At 36.1% G+C, this 20,560-nt stretch overlaps 1 protein-coding gene across 9 annotated transcripts in view; it reads left to right on the top strand.

The window, feature by feature from the left end:
* Ccser1 (coiled-coil serine rich protein 1) overlaps positions 1 to 20,560 on the top strand; it is a 1,140,231-nt gene that overhangs the window by 442,613 nt on the left and 677,058 nt on the right. For all 9 annotated transcript variants that reach the window (XM_052722111.1, XM_052722110.1, XM_052722112.1 and 6 more), the window contains one exon: positions 4,056 to 4,130. In XM_052722111.1, the coding sequence (XP_052578071.1) occupies positions 4,056 to 4,130 (75 nt within the window). The remainder of the gene's footprint in view (positions 1 to 4,055; positions 4,131 to 20,560) is intronic.

A 20,560-nucleotide genomic window follows, 5' to 3' on the forward strand; every position in this document is an offset into this window, starting at 1 on the left:
TTCTTGAGCTATTTCCAAAGTCTAAATAAAATACAGCCAAAGTACAGGAAGGTCTATTTCTAACAAACTATCTTTATAACAACAATGTGCTTAATATATATATTGTAACCTTTAAAAATGTAAAAAGCAATATGAAGTGTTTTTATATTTTGTGAATTTGTAGCTTACTAGGCAATTGTGTTAATATCACAGTGTTTGAATGAAAGGGCACATTAATTAAGGTTTGAAGTATTGATAATACTTATCTCCAAGGGTTTTGACATAATTTTATTTAGAAGAGTAAACATTCTCAAATGATATCTGAATTGCAAGTCACTGAAAAGAATTTCACAAACAGTAAGATAAAAATGAAAAAAAAAATACTTGACTTCGTTATGTTGTTCTCATTTTAATATTTGAGTGTAGTTCATCAGATTTTTTCATTTAAGATTGAATCCTTCCTTAAAAGAATTATGCCAAGATTTTTTTAAGAGTAATAGAACTAAAGTGTCATAATATGAGTTGAATTTTACAGTTAAGGCAGAAAAGAGCTCTCACTATGAATGCCATCCAAGTGTCAGTGACACCGAAGCAAAGCTTTGAGCTAGCCTTTGAGAGCTGAGAAATTTGCACACTGACTTCAGGCAAGGCCTGGGAGACCGCACTCCTTGTAAAAAGTCTGCTGTATGGCTTGATTCTCAGTTCACTGTCTTATGGGATTTCAAAAACTATTTATATGGTGTATGATCCAGACATCTCCATCATCACAGTGGTAACAAGTACAGAGTCACATTTTTCATAACTTTTTACTAAATTCTGTAAATTCTGTAAAAAATTTTACTCGTTTCTTATGTTAGAATTATGAATTAAATTGGTTGGTAGAAGAAACTTTTTCTATCATAGACTAGAATCAGAAAAATTTGTAACTCATAATATTTCCTGGGGTGTCCTATAGTCAGACGATTTCAAAATTACTATTTCCTGGCTTTTGATTGATTAGTAGCTTAGCAGCTTTAAATAAATTTAAAAGTTAAAGATAGCTGCAACTTTTTAATGTGCTGTTCGGTTTTTATGTAAAGTCCTTCTGAGTCATGTAAATCACTTAAGTGCAGTGTGTTTTACAGAACATCATGCTGAAGGTCTTAGTTGGTGTTTATACTTCTTTTCCTTGGTCTCCAGACTAGAAAAACAAAAGAAATATTTTAATTCATATTTATAATGTATCTACTTCATTGTAAACATTAATAAATAATTAAAATTACTTTAAATAGAAGGAAGAAAGTGCAGTATCTACCATTCTTTAAGCATACTCCTTTATATGTACTAAAGCCATTTTTGTTCATCAAACCATGACAATTAATTCTTTTGCTTTAATCTTTATGGCAAGTTTTCCTGTATTTGTGTGCATATATATTTGAAAATCAAATTGAGAAATGTAGGTGTCATGGCTAATCTTGTTTATCAACTTGGCTTGGCTGGCAAGATGGAATCTCAACTTCAGAACTGCCTCAATTAGATCAGCCTGTGGCCACGTTTGTGGGCATTTACTGGGTTTCAAGATAATTGATGTAGGAGGTGGAGCCCATTGTAGGAGGTGATGTCCCTTGGCAGTTGGGCCTGGGCTGTATAAGAAAGAAAGAGGAGCAAGTCAGAGGAAGCAAGCCGCTAGGTAAGCAGCATTCCTCCATGGCCATACTCTCTTCATTTCTTGCCTGCTTCAACTTTTCTGATGATGGACTGTAGCCTGTAACCCAAATATTCTTTCCTTCCCCATGTTGCTTTTGGTCAGTATCTTATCATAGCAAAAGCAAGCAGACTAAGACAGTGGGCATGCCTTCTTTCCTGTGTTTTCTATGCTTATCTTACTTAGGAAGAGTTCCTCTGAGAAATGCACTAAGAATATATTGAAGCATTCTCTGTTACTTCCTACTCTCAGAAGCTTGGTCTTGCTTCTAGAAGTCAATTAGTGATGGCTCCTAACTCATATTTCTTTTAAAAACAAAATTGGTTTAAGGAGTTTTATTAAATTATATTTTAGAATGATTGCAATAGCATTAAAACATTCCAATCATGCTTTTTTTTATTTTGTATAAGTGTTTTTAATTTGGTTTTGGGAACTCGAAAGGGCCATTCATAGTGAAGGGGGAAGAAATATCTTAGGGGAGGTGAATAGCAGAATATAGGTGACTATGCATTCGGAAGAATAATGGGGAGGGAGGTTTAGATGAGGAAAGGGATGTGAGATTAGGGCAGAGGTGGGTTGGGAAAAATAACTAACACTGAAGATCTTTGAAAAAGCAAAGTAGAAATCTGCAATTTTATAAGCTTTACATATATGTGTATATATGTGTGTTTATATATTCATGTAAATATTTATGTAAATATATTAATATTAAGGGGTTTAATTGAAGTTAACCTACAATGGGAATAGTTCTCCCAGTAGTCACAGATGCCAAGTAAAATGCCTAGTTCCATGCATGGGAACTCTCCTCTCACATTGTTAGTTAGCAATGTCCCAAGGCCCTACAAAAAATGATTTTCCATCAGATCTTGGTGGTAAGGTCTTATTGCTAAAAATATCACACACTTTGGACCAAGACCTGGAGAACTTAAGCTGATACTGGCCAGGAAGTATCTTCTCTGCTGGCTAGCTGTCATAGTACTGAAAAGTGCTATTCAGACTACTGGGAGAGACAAGTCATCAGCAGTCTTACTTACATGTAAACCCTTTAAGCTATAGTAATAACCAGGCTGGCAAGACATGTTCATGTATGTAATAGTGCCACAAATGCTATATGGTAATCAACCATTTTCTGGTTGAATTTAAGGCCTTAAAGGAGGAAACTCATGGGCAGTACTGCACAGCTGGCCAAGAACCTATGGCTGGGAGCTTATGGACCCCAGGGGAGAACCTCTATAATTCTGCTAAATAGACAGTATTAAACTTCCCTCCATATTCATATCTCCATACCCATAGATTTGTGTACTTCTCAACCATATCAGAGATTTTTCTTTGTGTAGTGGACAGAGTTTAAGGTAGAAACAAACTTATAACTGGTCAAAGTGAGGAGAATAAGTGTGAGTGCATTAGTGGTGTGCTCAGCCACAATTGGAATTTCTGTATCACACCCTCCTTTGCTCAAGGCACAGGGGTTCAAAGATAATAGAAGCCCGATGGTGAGGGAAATCAGGGTGAAATAGTGTCTCTGAAGATGAAAAAGCAACTGCATTTATGGACTCAAAGCAGCTGTGGTTGCCTGTGCAAGATCAAGATAGTTAACATGCTAGCATTGAGTGGTGAGTGACTCACAAGCTCCCACCCTTAGTGGAGGAGCTTTTGACAATTGATGACTACTGGGGAGTGGGGAGTCCATTTTCTTTAAATGGACTTGGCCCTTGGTAGGTTGCACATACTTCAGTGCATGGCCCAATACCCATGGACATATGGACAGCACAAGTAGGATTCCATGGATTATAAAGAAAAAGTAAAAGGACATAAAGTTAGTAGGGAGAGTGGGTGTGAAACGTGGAGAAGTGAGGAGGAGGAGTGGGGGGGGGGGCGAACATAATCAAAGTACATTGTATGCATGCACAAAATTCTCAAATATTTAATAAAATATTATATTTAATAAAGTATGCAAAATAAAAGAAATGATGTAAATGTCAGGGTCTAGGAATAGGAAGTATAAAAATTTTGTTCCTCTAGTTTCAATTATCTAATTGTATGTGGTTTATATAATGGACATAAGGTAATTACAACAGTTTAAATTCCTACAAAGGGACAAAAATGTGATTCATGTTTAAATATCAGACAAAAAGCCATTGACATGACATTATAATGACTCATAGTTTTATCTTCAGAGAAGAAATAAATCTGTAAATTAGATGAAAATGTTGCTTATTGCTTAACAGAAAAAGTAGCCATTATATTTAATTAATTAAAATATCCACATTGAATGTTTTTTTTTGCACATATTTACTTGTTCTTCTTTACAAGGAGTTTGGGGTTCTTGGCTAGGGATGTTGAACATGATTTCAAGCATGGCATCTTTAACACAAGGGTCCTTTCTTTGCAGAGTGATGTAAGCCCTTCCAGCAGTACCACATCGCTTCCCATCAGCCCTCTCACGGAAGAGCCTCTGCCTTTCAAGGTAAAAGATAATCACACCTCCGAAGACATTTGTTTTTAGTATTTTAAAATTTGCAAACAGTTTATACTATGTAGTCCTCCACAGACGTGAGGTGAGTTGCTTCATTCATTTTACTTTGTTGGTTGCCTTAGTTTGTTGTACTTTGTTACCCATGAAGAAGAGATCCTCTTCAGCCCCATAAGTGCTGAGATTAGAGTTGTGCATCCCCATGCTAAGATCTCATTCATCTTTACATACATTACTTGAAGTGTTGTTTTTGTTCCATTGTTCAATTGCTACCTAAAGGCTGAAGGTTGGAATATTCATGGAGCAATTGCCGCCTATCATGTCTGCCACGGAGCTGTATTTTTAACAGCTTTTGGTCAATGTGAAGTAGGAATCACGTGTTTGTAGTCATTGGTTTATATGTAATAATCTGCAGTGTTTATTTTACTTATATTGTCTTTAGCAACAGAACTGAATGGTGCAATCATTACAAAATAAAAGTTAACGCTAGGTATGGATTCATTCTCCTAAAGACATTCTCCAATTTGAGAGTCTATTATATGCACTACAAATAGGGAAATTTCCTCGTTGCCTACTAGGGTTAGGGTTTTTAGCCATAGCATGAAAATGAACTGTTTGTACCAAGAATGTTTGTATATCATTAGTATTATTATAAAGAAGGGCAATCTACAGTAGTCTGGATGAGAAAGTTAAAACGTTGGCATAATGCACTTGAATTCAAAGGTTTTTGCAGTTTGCTTTAAAAGTAGAAGAATGCATGTTTGAGTGTCTATTAAAATGTTCATTGTGGTTGTATATAAAATTATTATTTCATATTTTGTTCTTTTTCATACAAGGGTTGTATGTTATTAAGCCTCATGCTACATATAGGCTATACAGTAATATCTAGGGCTTCCCTTCATTCAGCGTTATTGTATCACTGGGATAAGCCTTCCATAAGGCTGTCCACTGATAACCTTTAGTTTCTATACAAACCTCAGTGGTTTCATGATTAGTTATTGTGGTGGTTTGAAAGAAAATGCCCCACATAGGGAGTGGCACTATTAGAAGTTGTGGCTTGTTGGAATTGATATGGCCTTTTAGGAGGAAGTGTGTCACTCTGGGGGTGGGCTTTGAGGTCTCCTATGCTCAAGCTATTTCCAGTTGGTACAGAATTCAAATCCTGTTGCCTGCTGATCAAGATGTAGAACTTCCAAGATGTAGTGCTCCTTCTCCAACACCGTGTCTTCCTGCCTAGCATCTGCCATGATGATAATGGACTAAACCTCTGAACTGTAAGCTAGCCCCAGTTAAATGTTTTCTTTTATAAGAGTTGTACGGTCATGGTATCTCTTCACAACAATAAAACCCTAAGGCAGTGACAGACTTAGTAAAATTATGAAACTCTCATTTCTGCATCAAAGATTTTGTAAATACTGAGTGGCATCTTGGGGTATAAATGATTTGTCAAACTGACACCACAACTTGTGCTTCCAAGTTTAGTATTGTGTGGTATTTTATTCATAGTATGTGGGGCAGAATTCACAGAAGAACCCTTGCTTTACAAAGACTTTAACTGAATTTTCACTGCATCACCAGAAACCATTTTCTCTTAATATATAGATAAATTACAATGCTAAAAATTAATGTGATTTTTAACAAAGGTTAAAATGAGCTTTTTTATTCTAGAATCTGCTGATATGAAACTAATGTAAGTACAATTACTTTTGTTGGATTATTTGACTGGTTCTAAGAGATCAATATAGTTTTTGAGCTAATGTGTGTAAGTGGTTCTTGAAAGCAATTAAGACTTTTGAGAGCCTGGAATATGCAGCATTGGCTTCAAGTGCCCAATATCACATGAAAAAACATGATTTATAGTCTTCAAAAACTTCTCATACTTATAAAACCATCCCATTAGTACTTAAAATTACCTAAAATTTAATCTTTTAAATATACAGTAACACTCCAACATTAATTTATTTTATCTTTGAAATTTGACATTGCATTAGTGAATAACATATCAATTGTTTATTTTTATATAACAAAATAAAAGAAAATATTTGGGGCAGTACTTTGGTATAAAGTTTATAATTTCAAACTTTTTTTATCAAGATATAGAGGGCATTTAGGTACTCACATTATCATTACATGAAGGTAATCTTGATATTATAATTCATGTGTGTTTATAACTTTATTCAAAATTATGATATCGGACAAAGAAGAAAGCATATTCACTAAAGTGATTCCCCCTGGATTCAATCTCAGAACCTATTTTAAGAAAATCTAGAGATCCATGGAGTGCTATAGAGTTCTGGAGTGGCAAAGACAGGACTATTCCTGAGGATTGGTAGCTAATCAACCTAGCCTATGTGTATAACTCCAGACTAATGAGAAACCCTGTCTCAAAGTAAAAAGGTAGACAGTGCCTGAGGCATGACACCCAAGGATGTCTTCTGGGCTCCACATGTAAATGCACACACATGTAGCCACATATACTTTGCACCAGCATACACACACACAACACACACACACACACACACACACACAGACACACACACACAGCTACACACACACACCATATGCCAGCATGCACTAGCATAAATACAAATATGCACACACATGTGTAACAGCATGTACACAAGGGTGTGAATCAGGATACACACACACACACACACACACACACACACACACATACACATACATGCACAAATATATTTAACTAACATGGTAATATTTTTTCAATGGGAGGAATCAGTTTCTTTTACTAATCTAATTTCTTGCCAGCAAAAAAAGAGAGAAAAACAAACAAATAATTCCCTCCATCAGTCAGCAAGACAGCTTTCAGAACTAGAAAAAAATATGAGTTGCTAGGTTACATTTTCTTTTTCTTTCTCCAGGAATGTAGCATGGTCTTTCTTGTGAACATAGACACTATAAGTTCTGGATTAGTTGGGGTTGGGGGGTGTTTTGTCTCAATGACAAATATCGGGGGAAGAAGTTAAGAAGAGGAAAGATGTGTATGGGCTCACAGTTTCAGATACTTTAGTCTGTTGTGGCTGGCTTCATATTTCTTGTCCTATAGTGAGACACAACATCATGAAGGTAACATGCTGTATCTCATTTCTATGCTACTCTGAGGCAGAGAGAGAGGAGTTGTAGGAAGGCCAGGAGCAGGATGTACACTTCAAAAGTACATCTTCAGTAGCCAGTTTTCATCTAACTAATTCCTGCCTTCCACAGTTCCACTCTTCTCTTAGTCTCTGCTTTTTATGGTTGATAAGGCCAGAGCCCACCCAGTCACACCCAAAAGTTTTACTAACAGCCTAGATGTCTGTCAATCCACTCACACTAACAATTAAAGTATAGCACCAGCTTCCTAAACTGTAGTCATTCCAGAACCTAACTTCATCATCAAATATGAAATATTGAGTAAGCAAAGCCACTATGCTTCTGAAAGAACCACATTGCTGGTTGATGGAGGATCTTGCTTTTCTCTTTCCTGCTGAGAAGTGGTTAAATTAGCAAGAAAAGTTACTTCCTTCTGTTGTTCATAACTATTTGGGATTAATCAAAGACTGCTGGAATTAAAGGAAGATAACTTGTGCCAGCCCAAGTGTGCATCATAGTGACACTTCCTTTTAACATTAACTTTAAAATGACATTCTGACTAAATTGACTTTACACATAGCACCTAAAAAAAGACAAATTGATCATTATTTTAATACCTAATAGTTACAACCCTACTAATAACGGTGTCTTCAATTTTCCTTTATTTATTTTGATAATTTTTTACCTGAGTGTTATATTTATATCATTTTTAACCTCCTCTCTCCCTCTGCTACTCCTGTCTTTATTTTAAATTGCTCACTGCTGAGAAATTGACTGTTGTTAGAAGTATTCCATAATAAGATATAGTAAATTAATGTTACAAAAAACTAGGTAATATTCTAAGAGTAGTTCACTAATGTGGGGAGGGAATATTTGGCTTTAGAGATTTGGAAATTTAAGCATAAAAGATAACAAATCTTGTATGATACCAACATTTCTTTTCCTGATAAGTTGTTGCTGCTATCAGTAGTAGTACTGAAGCCAAGTCTTCAAATTTAGTTCTTAAAAATGTGTTCTGAAAGGCGTTCTAAGTTTCACTTGTAATGTCACTTAATTCTATTCTCTTCCATGCAACTTGTGCCCTGCGCCACTAATCTTTGTGTGATAATTGTTTAAAAATTGTTGCTATGGTGTTTGAAAATTCGTCCAACCTTGACTTAAACAACTGGAAATTCTGGGGACTCTGCCTTTCTTTGCAAATAGAAGGAACAGATCAACTAGTGTGGTGTCTGCATGGGCAGGTCACATGACCTCCAGTTCACCAGTCAGCACTGTTCCCTATTGAATGCATGCCAACTGTGAAACTATGATGTGCATATGATGAGTAACCCACAATACATTGCACTTAGGTGTCAATCTTTTCATTCCCACACATAATGGGCTCACAAATGTTCTACTCTGTTGGTGGTGAAAAGTTTCTAGTATTTCAGATTGTTATAATTTTTCGGGCTATGATCCTGGGCACATATTTCTAAACAAAAGGCAAGGGTATAATCTATATTTTAACTATGTTTAGCATTACATTAACTATACATATATGAGATGACAGGTGTCACTATATCATTATGAACAACTAAGGGATTACCAACAACCCATGAGTGGGGACACTACGACATTATAGATAGACCCATTACATGATCACACAGTTTTATTTCTCTGATGCTCAAAGAGGGAATAGATGGCTTAACCATTAGAATTTTTTATGGTCCCCTATAGAATGACACTGTTGACAGTCTTGGTCTTCAAGTCTTTTATTTTGTCTGCATTAGTCTACCGTTCTTTTCTGCTAGCCTCCCTAGTTTCTTACCACCTAATTTTCAGTCTGCCTTTTGTCTCTGTGTTAGGTTCGGCATGATTTCCTATACTAAAGTTGCCTTAGGATGCCCAAATGATTGATCCATAAGCCTGTTCCTTTTAATGTTTTATTGAAAGCAAACACTCACACACACACACACACACACACACACACACACACACACACACACAAAGCACACACACAAAGCACACAGACAAACAGACTCCCCATGACTCAGGAGGGTTAACAGGAAATGAGAACTCTATAATACTTTTATGCTTGGGCTAGGATGAGTTCCCTTTTTTGGTGGGCTTGGATTATTGCAGGGGAATTGGATAATCCAGATAAGGAAAGGAAGTGGATTGGTTCCTACCACAAGAGTGTCCCCTTGTGAGAGATTTGAAAATTTCCCCTTCATCTTGGTGATGGAAAAGCAGGAAGAGAGCCATTTTTAGTGTTTAAGTAAAAAGCCCACTAATCTACATTGAGCCTCTTTTCCTATCTATCTGCTAGCTGAGGAGCTGTGCTACATTTGTCCCTCAGTATTATGGGTCACAAACTTTTCAAATTCGTTTGTACTTCAGTGAAGCATGGTGTCTATAGTGCAGTCTTTAGCTCTTAGTGATCAAAAGTCATGTTTGATTTCATGCATCAAATGCATATTATATTACACTATCTTACTCTTTTCCTATAATAAATTCAATAGGAAATCAACTATGTTTTTTCTATACTCTGCTTCTAAAGTACACAAAGGCACTGAAGAATCACCTCCATTCACTAGTCTCCTGTCAAATATAACTTATCACTTTTTTTTTTTAGCAGTTCTTGGCATGCCTTTGGGGTTATGCAGCACCTAGAGTGCACGGAGACACTTTCTCTAAGGTACAGCCACTCCTTCTGAGGTACAGCTACCTACTCTGAAATACAGTCACTCTTAGAGATGCTGCCTCCTCCTCTGAGTTTCTGCTACTCCTATGAAACACAGCCACTGTCTATAATCTCAAGCTACTCTTTCTCAATACAGCTACTTTCTCTGAGGTGCAACCACCCTCCTTGAGGTACAGGTATCTTCCCTGAAGTGCAGATGCCCTTTCTGAGTGCAGCCACCTTCCCTGAGGTACCGACACTGTCTCAGGTATCACCACCCTGTGAGACACAGGTAAACCATCTGTGGTACAGCCATGCTCTCACTTATATAGTCACTTTCCTAAGAACTAATTCTGAGTTATAATTGACTATTTTCTCATTTTCCTTACTTTCTGGGTCAAAAGTTGTCTGGTTACTTTTCTTTATTTCCTGAGTCTTCTTTTTGCCTAAGGTATTCTTCCATTTTCATCTGAGATTACCCTCCTGTCTGTAAAGCAGCAAGGATACTGAGAGAAAAAAAAATCTCTTTAATATATTTTGAAGCAGCATTGTATCTGACTATTCTTCTGCCCTGGCCCCAAAGCTAACTTTAAGTAAAAGAAAGCTACCCAATCCAACTAAGAAGGAAATAGAAATATAAATTTACCTCTGAAAATTTTGTTGGGCAATTAAAGGAGAAATGCTGTGTGTCACTACTATAGGACCAAAGCCTTAGCCCAGAACTTACTAAAATGCAATCTGACTCACATGTTTTGTTCTTTATTATGTAAAATTGTGTAGAAAAAGTTTTTAAAAATATATCAATTTTAGATGGTTCAAAAATTTTTACATTTATGTAGTGTGTGTGTGTATGTGTGTGTGTGTGTGTGTGTGTGTGTGTGTGTGCGTGTGTAGGGTGCTAGTGCATGTGTGTGGTGTTCAGAAAATTTTTGAGAGTTCTCTTCTTCTACAGTATTGGTTCTAGAGACTAAGCTTAAGCCGTCAGACATGTTGGCAAGTATCTTTACCTAGTAAGCCATCTTATCAGCTAGTAGCATATATTTTTATTTTAGTCTTTAATTAGAAACAATATAGCAAGCTTTCTTGTCAGACCACTTTCTTTGGTCTTCCAGACCCCAAATAATGACACAGACACTTATTATTAATTATAAAAGCTTGGTTTTAGCTTAGGCTTGTTCCCAACTAGCTCTTATAACTTAAGTTAACCATGTGGCTCTTTACCTTTCCTCCATGCTGTACATCTGACTCCTTCCGTGTCTGGCTGGCAAAATCTACATACCTCTGATTCTTCCTGAGTTCCTCTCTCTTCCCAAAAGTCCTTCCTATTCTCTCTTGCATAGTATTAGCCATTCAGCTCTTTATTAAGCAAATTAGAAGGCACCTTGGCAAAGACACATCTTCACAGTGTACAAAACGATTATCCCACATCACTTCCCCCTTTTTGTCTGAATAAAAAGAAAGGTTTACTCTAACATAGTAAAATTATATACAATAAGAAAAAATATCAGGTGAGAATTATTTTCACAATTTCTAGTCCATTTGAATTTGACAAATTCAGAGAAAGTACTCTATTATCTATCCTGTCTTGGTGAGTCCAAAATTTTATACCTAAACAGCTTTCTATCATAACTTGTATTACCAATCTATAAATATCTTTTTAGATCTAAAAAACATTTTTTTAGGTAAACAACTTAAGCACTTATGTTTCTCAACCTTCTAAACTCTACATGTCTTTTCTGTATGTTTCAGTAAGTTTCTTTTCTGAATTTGTTAACAAAGAAAACAGTGTAACTATCTAGTCTTCAACCCCCATCAGAAACCCAAGAAGGATAAAATATTACCTGAGTAAACAGCAAGTGGAGAGCAAACAAGTTCCAAAATTATAGAAATGACAGAAGCAACTGGCTACCTGGACAGTCACCCAAGTTTCCTCTGCAACGTCTTCACCCTACAGGTCTAGAATATCTGAGAGACTTTTCTGTGAAGCATAAATTTTTGAAGGAATGTCCTACCTTGTCTTGGCAAAATTTGGCAGTCACTTCCTTTGTGTCCTGCTTGCCCAATATGAATAATATTGTCATTAGTTGAGCCAAGGGCAGTTTTTTGCCCAGTGGTTATCTTTGCCACAAATGAAAGTAAATTCCATATGGAGGTTCTTCGATGCCAATCATCTTCTCTAAACTAGATTGGTGCTGCAAAGAGCAGACGTATCTCACTGTCGTGAAAAGCCTTATGCTGGTAAAACATCTTAAATGCCGCATTTTGTAGGACTCAAAAGCGTTTGAAGACCATCTATCTATCTAAAATATATATATGTTTGACTTTGTAAACATACCTAAGGTGAGACTACAAGTTTAATTGCTACAGATGACTAATTATTAACCTGCATTTCTTAATTATCCTAAACAATTTGCAATAATAGCTTTTAAGGACTAAACCTTTGTATTACATTTTAAAATAAGCTGCATAGATATAGTACGTTAAATAAGAGTAAAAACATCTATATGGTATGTTATAACAAAAAAATCTTAAATTTTTATCACTATATAAAAATCTAAATGAACGTAAAATATTTGAGTCTAGTACTTGCTTTTTAGTCTAAAAGTAAGTTCAATAATCTACCCTTTAATCTTATCATTCCTAAATTCCCCCTTTTTTCTTTAAGAAGGAAATCCTTGAATCTGACCTCCTTTGTTTAGTATTTTCCTTGACCATGACCAGTAACAGCTTGCAACTGGTTCCCCTAAACAATGACAAACATCCATAACTCACTAAGTGACTGAAAACTATGACTCCACCTCTTAGGAATGTGGGTTTCATGTTCTTACAACTAATTCCTGCTGTCTTGGGGGCAATGGCAACTTTAGGAGATCCTGAGAAAATTGGGATAATGGTCAAGTCCTGGGAGAGTTAGTTGTATCATTTTTTGTCTAGTCTCTGTGTGATGGGAAAGTACAGGGATCATCTGAAGTTCTGGCTGGAGTAGTTTGTGATGCTGGACCCTCTTAACCCTCTTAGCTATGCACTTTGACATTGTTCTGGATGTAGATTTCTGATGAACCTGCAACAGAGGCATTTGGAGAGGCTAGATCACCTGGGCTACTTGTCTTCTTGAATGGTGTCTGGTCCTTTTTTTTCCCTGAAAACACACAAACTTAGAAAGGTAACATACATATCTGCATTAACACAAGTATGAAATGTGTGGTGTGCACAAATCAGATAAAGATGATTTTTTGTTCAATTTGCAGGTAAAAGGCATCTGTCAATTTTATAATTCCATTTGGACTGAAAAATCGAACTGTAATATAAATCTCCATCCATGCATATGAAAGGAGGTGCAATAATAAATCAAGAGGATACTGTAACTAATAAAATTTATCATGCCTCACTCAGTCTTAGAGCTGTTTCCATGTCAAGGGACCAGTTTGTATATCACCTGTCTTGTAGTTTTTCTTTCTTTCTTCCTTTATATCTGCAGCCAAGATTTTCAGGAGGTCTCCCCTGGTCAAATCTGGTCTTTATTAATTTTGAAGGACTCCATAGCTTTTTGTTTCCTATAGAAACAAAGGCATAACCTATCCCCAAATGCAACATATTTACTCACTTCCATTCTGAAGTTAAGACATCCTTAAGATTTACAGATAGGTTCAATTTAGCAGTTATTTTCTACAATCCAATGTCTCTCAGCAGCATTTGCCCTTTGCCCATCAGCATTCAAAAAATTCAAAGTAAACAAAGCACCATAAATGACCCAGTTGCCCTGTGTATTTTCCATCCTTATGTGGCTTATTCATTCATTTTATAATATTTACTCTTTTTTAATTACTTTACTTTATTGTTTTAAAGTATTTTTTCTGTCTATATCCGTTTTCTTTTCTTTTTTTTCAGCAACTAAGCATCTTTTTAATTATACTGTACTTGTTCATAGGTTTTCTTGGTCTGGACCTGGCTTTACTGTGCCTTGTCAGCCTTCTTTGACAGCACAAGCCAAGCCTTAAATAGTTAGACCACCCAGTGCATGGCTCCATTTAGCACATGGTGCTGGCTCCATCCCCCCTCAGTTCTGTGAGAGCCTGGCCTCATGCCTGCAGGTACCTGCCAGGAGCCATGTTCAATTTCCCCAGCTCTGGGAAGTTGGTAGGCTGAGATGTGGTAGATATTTCTACCTAATCTCCTACAGAGCAGTGTGCCAGATGCTCATAGGCCCTATGCTTGGTTATACGGGCCAGGCCTCCACATTGGATGCCATATACAGCAGGTATTTCTTGTCAGACTTTTTTTGGACCACCAACCTCCAAATAATGACACAGAGACTTACTATTAGTTATGAAAGCTTGGTCTTAGCTTAGGCTTGTTTCCAATTAGCTCTTATAACTGAACTTAAGCTGTTTCTATTAATCTACATTCCGCCAAATGGCTCTTTACATCTCCTCCATTCTGTACATCTGACTCCCTCCTTGTCTTGCTGACTTAATCCCTCACACTTCTGATTCTTCCTGAGTTCCTCTCTCTCCCTAGAACTTCCACTTATTCTCTCCTGCCTAGCTATTTAGAATTTACTGTCTTGAAAAACAATTACAAATGTTCTTACAAATTCAGATAAACCCAGATCTTATGATACAAGTCATCAATTCAAAAAGGTAAATTTTGATAAACAATTTGAGATATTCTCTAAGTGGTTATCTCTAAATTGAATATACAGATGGTCATTTTCTCTGTCAGTTTTTCAATTTTTTAGCTTTTCAACATTTGTGTCATTAATTTTAAATCCTCATGATTATGGTCTGTGAAAAATGTCATAGGACTCCTGGTACAGGAATTGAAGTTTATTCATGTTAGGTTATTTTTAATTAAAAATATTCTAAAGAAGTAGAAAATTAAAATAGTTTCACAAAGTACAATGAACCAGATACCCCTGTCGTTTATGATGACCTAATATATTACACATTGCAGCACTATAAAAATCAGGAGTATACATTTTCAAAGCAAATACATTTTGCACAGTTATTACAATAATGACTCCTGTAGCAATATTGGAAACATCTGGGATTAAGCCCACTTGTGCCACTTTCTTCCCATTGCTACCATGAGGCAGTTACTTTGTTTCCTAGCATATGTAACTGTAGAGCACAAACAAGTACAACTACTTCAGGAGACAACAAACAGCAAGGCTGAGAAGTCAGAATGTAGAAGGCACCTACCACAACACACAGGAAAACAGTAAATAAGTGCTGTTGTTTTCACTGAGGTAGGATCTCCAACCTTAGGCCAATAATGCCCTATGTATACATATGAAGGATATTTCTACTTAGCATTTTTTACCTTATTGCCAAATGGGAACAGAATATTTTACTTTCAAAGATTAACGTTTGATATTAAGAAGTGATGTTATTTATTTTATACTATCATATATCATAAAACTTATACAAAAACTAATGAACAGGAATGCCATATGTAAAAGAGAAAGAATAAATATGAAATTTGAGGACAAACTGATAAATACGTTAAAACAGAAACAGAGAAAATACAAAATTGTTTCTGTGACAAATGGCCTATGGGATTTTTTCATAAGAAATATATCATAGCACATTTTTCTTTAATTGTCAAACTTCCCATAGAAAGGTAACCAATCAACATCCTAAATACATGGCTTCCACTGAAGGAGCCCATCCATCCCCTTAGAATTCTGGAAAAAAAAAACTCACTATAAACAAAACATGGCTGATAATTTACCCTTTCAAATGTCCTGACATCAATATAGTTTCAAGTTATTTTGTCTAGGATATCGTAATGTAAAAAGTACATTTTGAGGCCTTGAGAAAGAGGAGTCCATTGTGGCAAGACCACTACAGAATCAGCCATTCTATGTCCTACATTTGTGGAAGGGGAGAGAGATTTATTACAGTTATTTTTCACCTTTGGAAATTAGTGGTCTCTCTTCATACTTGAAATCCCTTTTTGTTCTCCCAGTAAGAGCCCACTATGGTATATTTCTGAATCATTGCTTCAGTTATGTATTAACTCATTAATTTGTTGAGGAATCCAATTCATTTATTGATTAACTGCCACCAGCTTAATAATGTTCTAAGACATTCATGTCTCAGTCTAAATAATACAAACCAAATCCCTGATTTTATGGTGTCCGGATCCTCATGAGAAAAAAGGTAGACAACAAATACTGTATAGTGTCTCAGGAAGGGGTGATTAGCATCATGAGAAAAATAAAGCAGGATTTCAGGGAAAGAAAGTGACACTGTAATGTCTCATTTCCAAAAGGAAGGCCAAATGAGTGGGTCTCTGCCTCTTTATCTGTTTCTTACACCTTTTCTTGGGATCTTTTCTTTCTGGTATTTGTTTGTTTCTGTCTTATTCAGATGTGTTTGGCTTTTGTTTTGTCCTATTATATATTTGTATTGTATATTATAATCCCTTGGAAGCCTATTTGGTTACCATGATTAGGATATATTAAGTGAGAAAAAGAAGCTATTTTCAATAAAAGGGGAGAAAAAGGCCAAATGCAGCTTACTCTGGTTAGGGGTATTTTAGCAGAGGCATAATGACCTCAGGAGAAAAATGTGTATTTCTGAGGGAAGAGTCTTGAGCACAGAAGGACAGAAGCTGTGAGGCATGAAGATGATTGGCTTGTAAGGCTGTCCTTGTGACTAATACGGAATGTACGAGGATTTAGGTAATGCAGGGTTGTGTCAGAGGGATAGACCATGCCACGAAAGGTCTTGCAAGCTGGGTTACAGACTTAGGATCTTCTTTTGCATGTGATAGAAACTCATTGGAATGTATACAGAAGCAAAAGAAGTTCTGTGGTTTTTTTTTAGACATATTACTTTGCTTTCTGTGTCCATATCATCAACAGTGACCCAGTAGAAGAAGACAGCAAAGGCTCCTGTAGTTTTGGGATTATGGTAGTTTAAAGTGGAGTGTAAAGTCTGAAAGTGTAACAGCTAATTGGTCATTGATACATGCTGAATGTGGCATTAGCAGAGTTTGACAGCCAATCATACCCTGGATAATCTATAAAGGTAAATAGACAATTTGTGATACTAATAACTAATATTCCTTATATTTTTCTTTTTGTTTCAATAACTACGCTTTTGGTGTTACAATTACTGAGTATGGTATAGCAATTAATGGAGTTTTGTTTGCTTGCTTGATTTGTTTTCGTGGTCTTGTGGAAAGAAGGGTAGGTGTGAACTGGAAGATGACATTGGTTTCATCAGAAATATTTTTCAGTCCTATAATTGCTATTAATTCTGGTGATCATTTCTCTCTCTCAAGAAACTGTAAAGTACACATATAGAGTTAGAAATAATTTGACATTGTTTATGATAAATCAATAATTACAGGAGAAAAATATGATCCATCCATATTTACCAGGAGAACTAAGCAGACAAAATGAAATTCTCCAAGGGATAACGGATAGATTTTGAATATAAAATGAATGTAAGGTAGCATTATTCTCGTCTTATTCTGATCTCTTCTGCTCTAACAAAATACAGTATGCTTGCTAAATTACAAACAAGAGAAGTTGGTTTGGCTCACACTTTTGGGGCAGTGAGAAGCCTAGAGCATGATACCTGCCTTTGCAAGGAACATCTTGCTGCATCAAACGTGAGCAATGTGCAAGTGAGCACAAGTAAGACACAGACAGAAAATGAGGCCAAGCCCTCCATCGTATGAGGAACCCACCCCCACAATAATTATGCAACTCTCGCGATGATGATGCTAATCTTCCACAAAGATGGAGCCCACAGGGCCTTGGTTACCACTTGGCACATGGCTTTTAATGCCACCGCAATGGAAGTGAGAGTTTCAGATGTGTGCTGGAGGGATTTGCAGCCTACACCCATTATGAGTGTAATTTCAAATAAATGTCTCTCAGTGTGTTTCCCTAATAATAATCTTAAGAGATATCTATTTCTATAATGTAAATATTTTAAGCAACTACTTTTGATTAGGTATAAAGTAGAATGACAGGTTTTTTTCTGCATGTTTATGTAATACATCATTTAAAAATTTGTCAGCCCCAAAAGACAGTCTCTTGCTGAGATTCTTTATGTGACCTGAGCCCTTCTTGGCAGATTTGCATTCAGATTTAGGTTAGAGATGCTATCTATATTCTCTTACATTTACTATTGAAATGTAAGGGAGGTAGATATGGAAGCTAACTCCTGTCCAGTACCCAGGGTCTATGACTAGAACCATGAAACATTTCTTGCAGTTACTACTTGCCATGCTTCATTGTTTCCATGGACCCTTCCCAGTTATTGTAGAGTTGGATGTTTGAGAGTAATTAGAGTAAATGTTCTATGAGAAAGTATAAATTCCCAGGCCAGAACTCCACAAGGATTATATACTGCTAATAGAACGAAAATCCAGTGCTATACATGTGGTACACTTGCTCACTTGATGACTACTAGAAACTCAACACTGAGGATTCTGTTATGAGTTTGCCATGTGGGAATCCTATACCCAGCCTGCACTGAAATCCCAAACTTCTAGAAAGAAATCAGGTATCCAACATAAGCTGTGTTGTTTGTACAAGCACTACAACAGCAGTTGTGCACCACCCTTATCATCATGGAAGCTTTGTACACAGGATACTGGCAGCAAGATAAGCCCAAAGAGGCAACAATTGACAGTCTTGTAGGAAAGCCTTACTGGGGAGAGTGTAATAATTCCCTAGTGCTGTAATATCAAAATTCCATACACCAGATAGCTCAAACAATACTTTTGTTTTCTAAGAATTCTGGAGAATTGAAATTAAGGTTTCAGTCACTGGTACTTTTGGTTTTTTCTGCATCTTTGATGTCTTCATGGCTTAGAAAAGGCCACCTTCTTACTATGTCCTGTATGCATGAATCCAGCATATTCCCTCCTATTGACCCTAAGGTGACCAGCAATATCTTCTACCTCACACCTATCCTTCTTTACAGTTTTTGTCTCTATCTAAATGTAGTTATATTGGGAACTTTATGTATGTAGGGCAACATAATCCATGTTAGAACAAATAGGTAGGTAGCAGACCTACTATGTGATTTCAAACAGGGAAGACCTTTGCTGAAACATAAGAGAAATGATTATAGTTTTTGACAGAAATGGCAAAGGAAGGATTTATATTACCAATACTCTACTTGTACATATGCAGTAGTCTCTTGTTAAAACAGTTTTTAATACTATTAAGTTCTTAGTCAAGCATAGGAATTTTGGGTCTGAAAGAGAACAGAAAGAATTAAGAATTTTTCTCATCATGTATATTCATCAGTATACTCATGACTGACTGTAAGTTTTATGGCCATTTTAATTTTCATTAATTTAGGTAATTAAATTTCCATGTCACAGAATTTGAATTAACTTGGTGTTTGTCAAATCTTGAATACAACACAGAATGTAAACACTAAGTAAACTATAAGTTGAAATAACAACTACCAGTATTATCTTCTATAATATTTCTCTTGCATTTCCCTTCTCATCCTGTAATAAGCTTAGAATAATTTAGCTGTTACTTGACTGATAGAGATAGCAGTGGTACTGTATAATACATGATCATTCATGTAGTCAGAAATGAGTGTTTACATCCTAGTAAGGAAAAAATACATAAATTAAAGTCAAAGTGAATTGTTTTTAATTTGTGCTAAAAGACATGTAATATGGTTCAGACACAGTGGACCTCTGGGGAAAGATTTTAATGGGAAAAGCAAGTAAATAATTTGCTGCTGCATACTAGCTTCATATTACTTTCCAAATTCTTCTCCTGCATTGTCCAAATAATTTCAGGCAGCTATGTACAAGATAAAGAACTTGTCCATATTAATATACATTAAAAATAATAACATGCCCTTGTCATCTTATCTAGAACTCACACACTCAGTTTTCTTCCCATTTAAATTTCAGAGTTTGTTGAGCTTTATCCATGTTGGTGCCTGGGATTTTGCCTGACTGCTTCTGAGATCCAAGTGATACAGGAAGAAAAGCTCCTCCTTGCAAGGGTTTGTTTAGCATGATTTTAGAACTGGGGCTTGCTTCTGTCTTCATACCCTGATGAAAGAATCCTTTTAATGACATTTTATAGGGTATTATCTGTTAAGATTTTGTTGAAATATGGTCTTGGAAAAAGGAATTCAATGATCCACTTTTTATGACATTTAGGTAAATAGAACTCTGAGAGTGATCTGATATAAATATATAGAATTTATTCCACACAGCTAGGTTGCAGATTTCGTAACAGAAGTTAAATGTAGTAGATTTCATGTACAGAATGCTAGAGTATCTTTGAATACTGCATTTGATGATATACCACATTTGACTGGTATGTAAAAAACAGAATATTGAATTGCTATAAGAAAATCCTAATGCCTATAGGGCCTTGAAATTTTTGAAAAGAAATGGGAATTCCAAAATAATTTTTGAGAAAATGAAGAATTTTAAGAAACAACCATTGTCACCTCATTCTTTGTTTGGGACACAACTTCAGGACAGACCAGCACTTTTTCTGTTTGTCAACAAGATGCCAAGGTCACTTTTTGTGAGAACCATAGAACTCAGCCTTGGATGCTTCACTGGGGCTTACTCCACATCTGCTGTCTACAACAGAAGCTTGGATGGAAAGGAGGAGCCAATGATCAGTGCCTGTGCACATCAGCATTATTAATATCTC

This window comes from Peromyscus californicus, unplaced genomic scaffold, assembly GCF_007827085.1.
Source record: "Peromyscus californicus insignis strain IS unplaced genomic scaffold, ASM782708v3 Scaffold_6__1_contigs__length_162567912, whole genome shotgun sequence".
Lineage (NCBI taxonomy): Eukaryota > Metazoa > Chordata > Mammalia > Rodentia > Cricetidae > Peromyscus > Peromyscus californicus.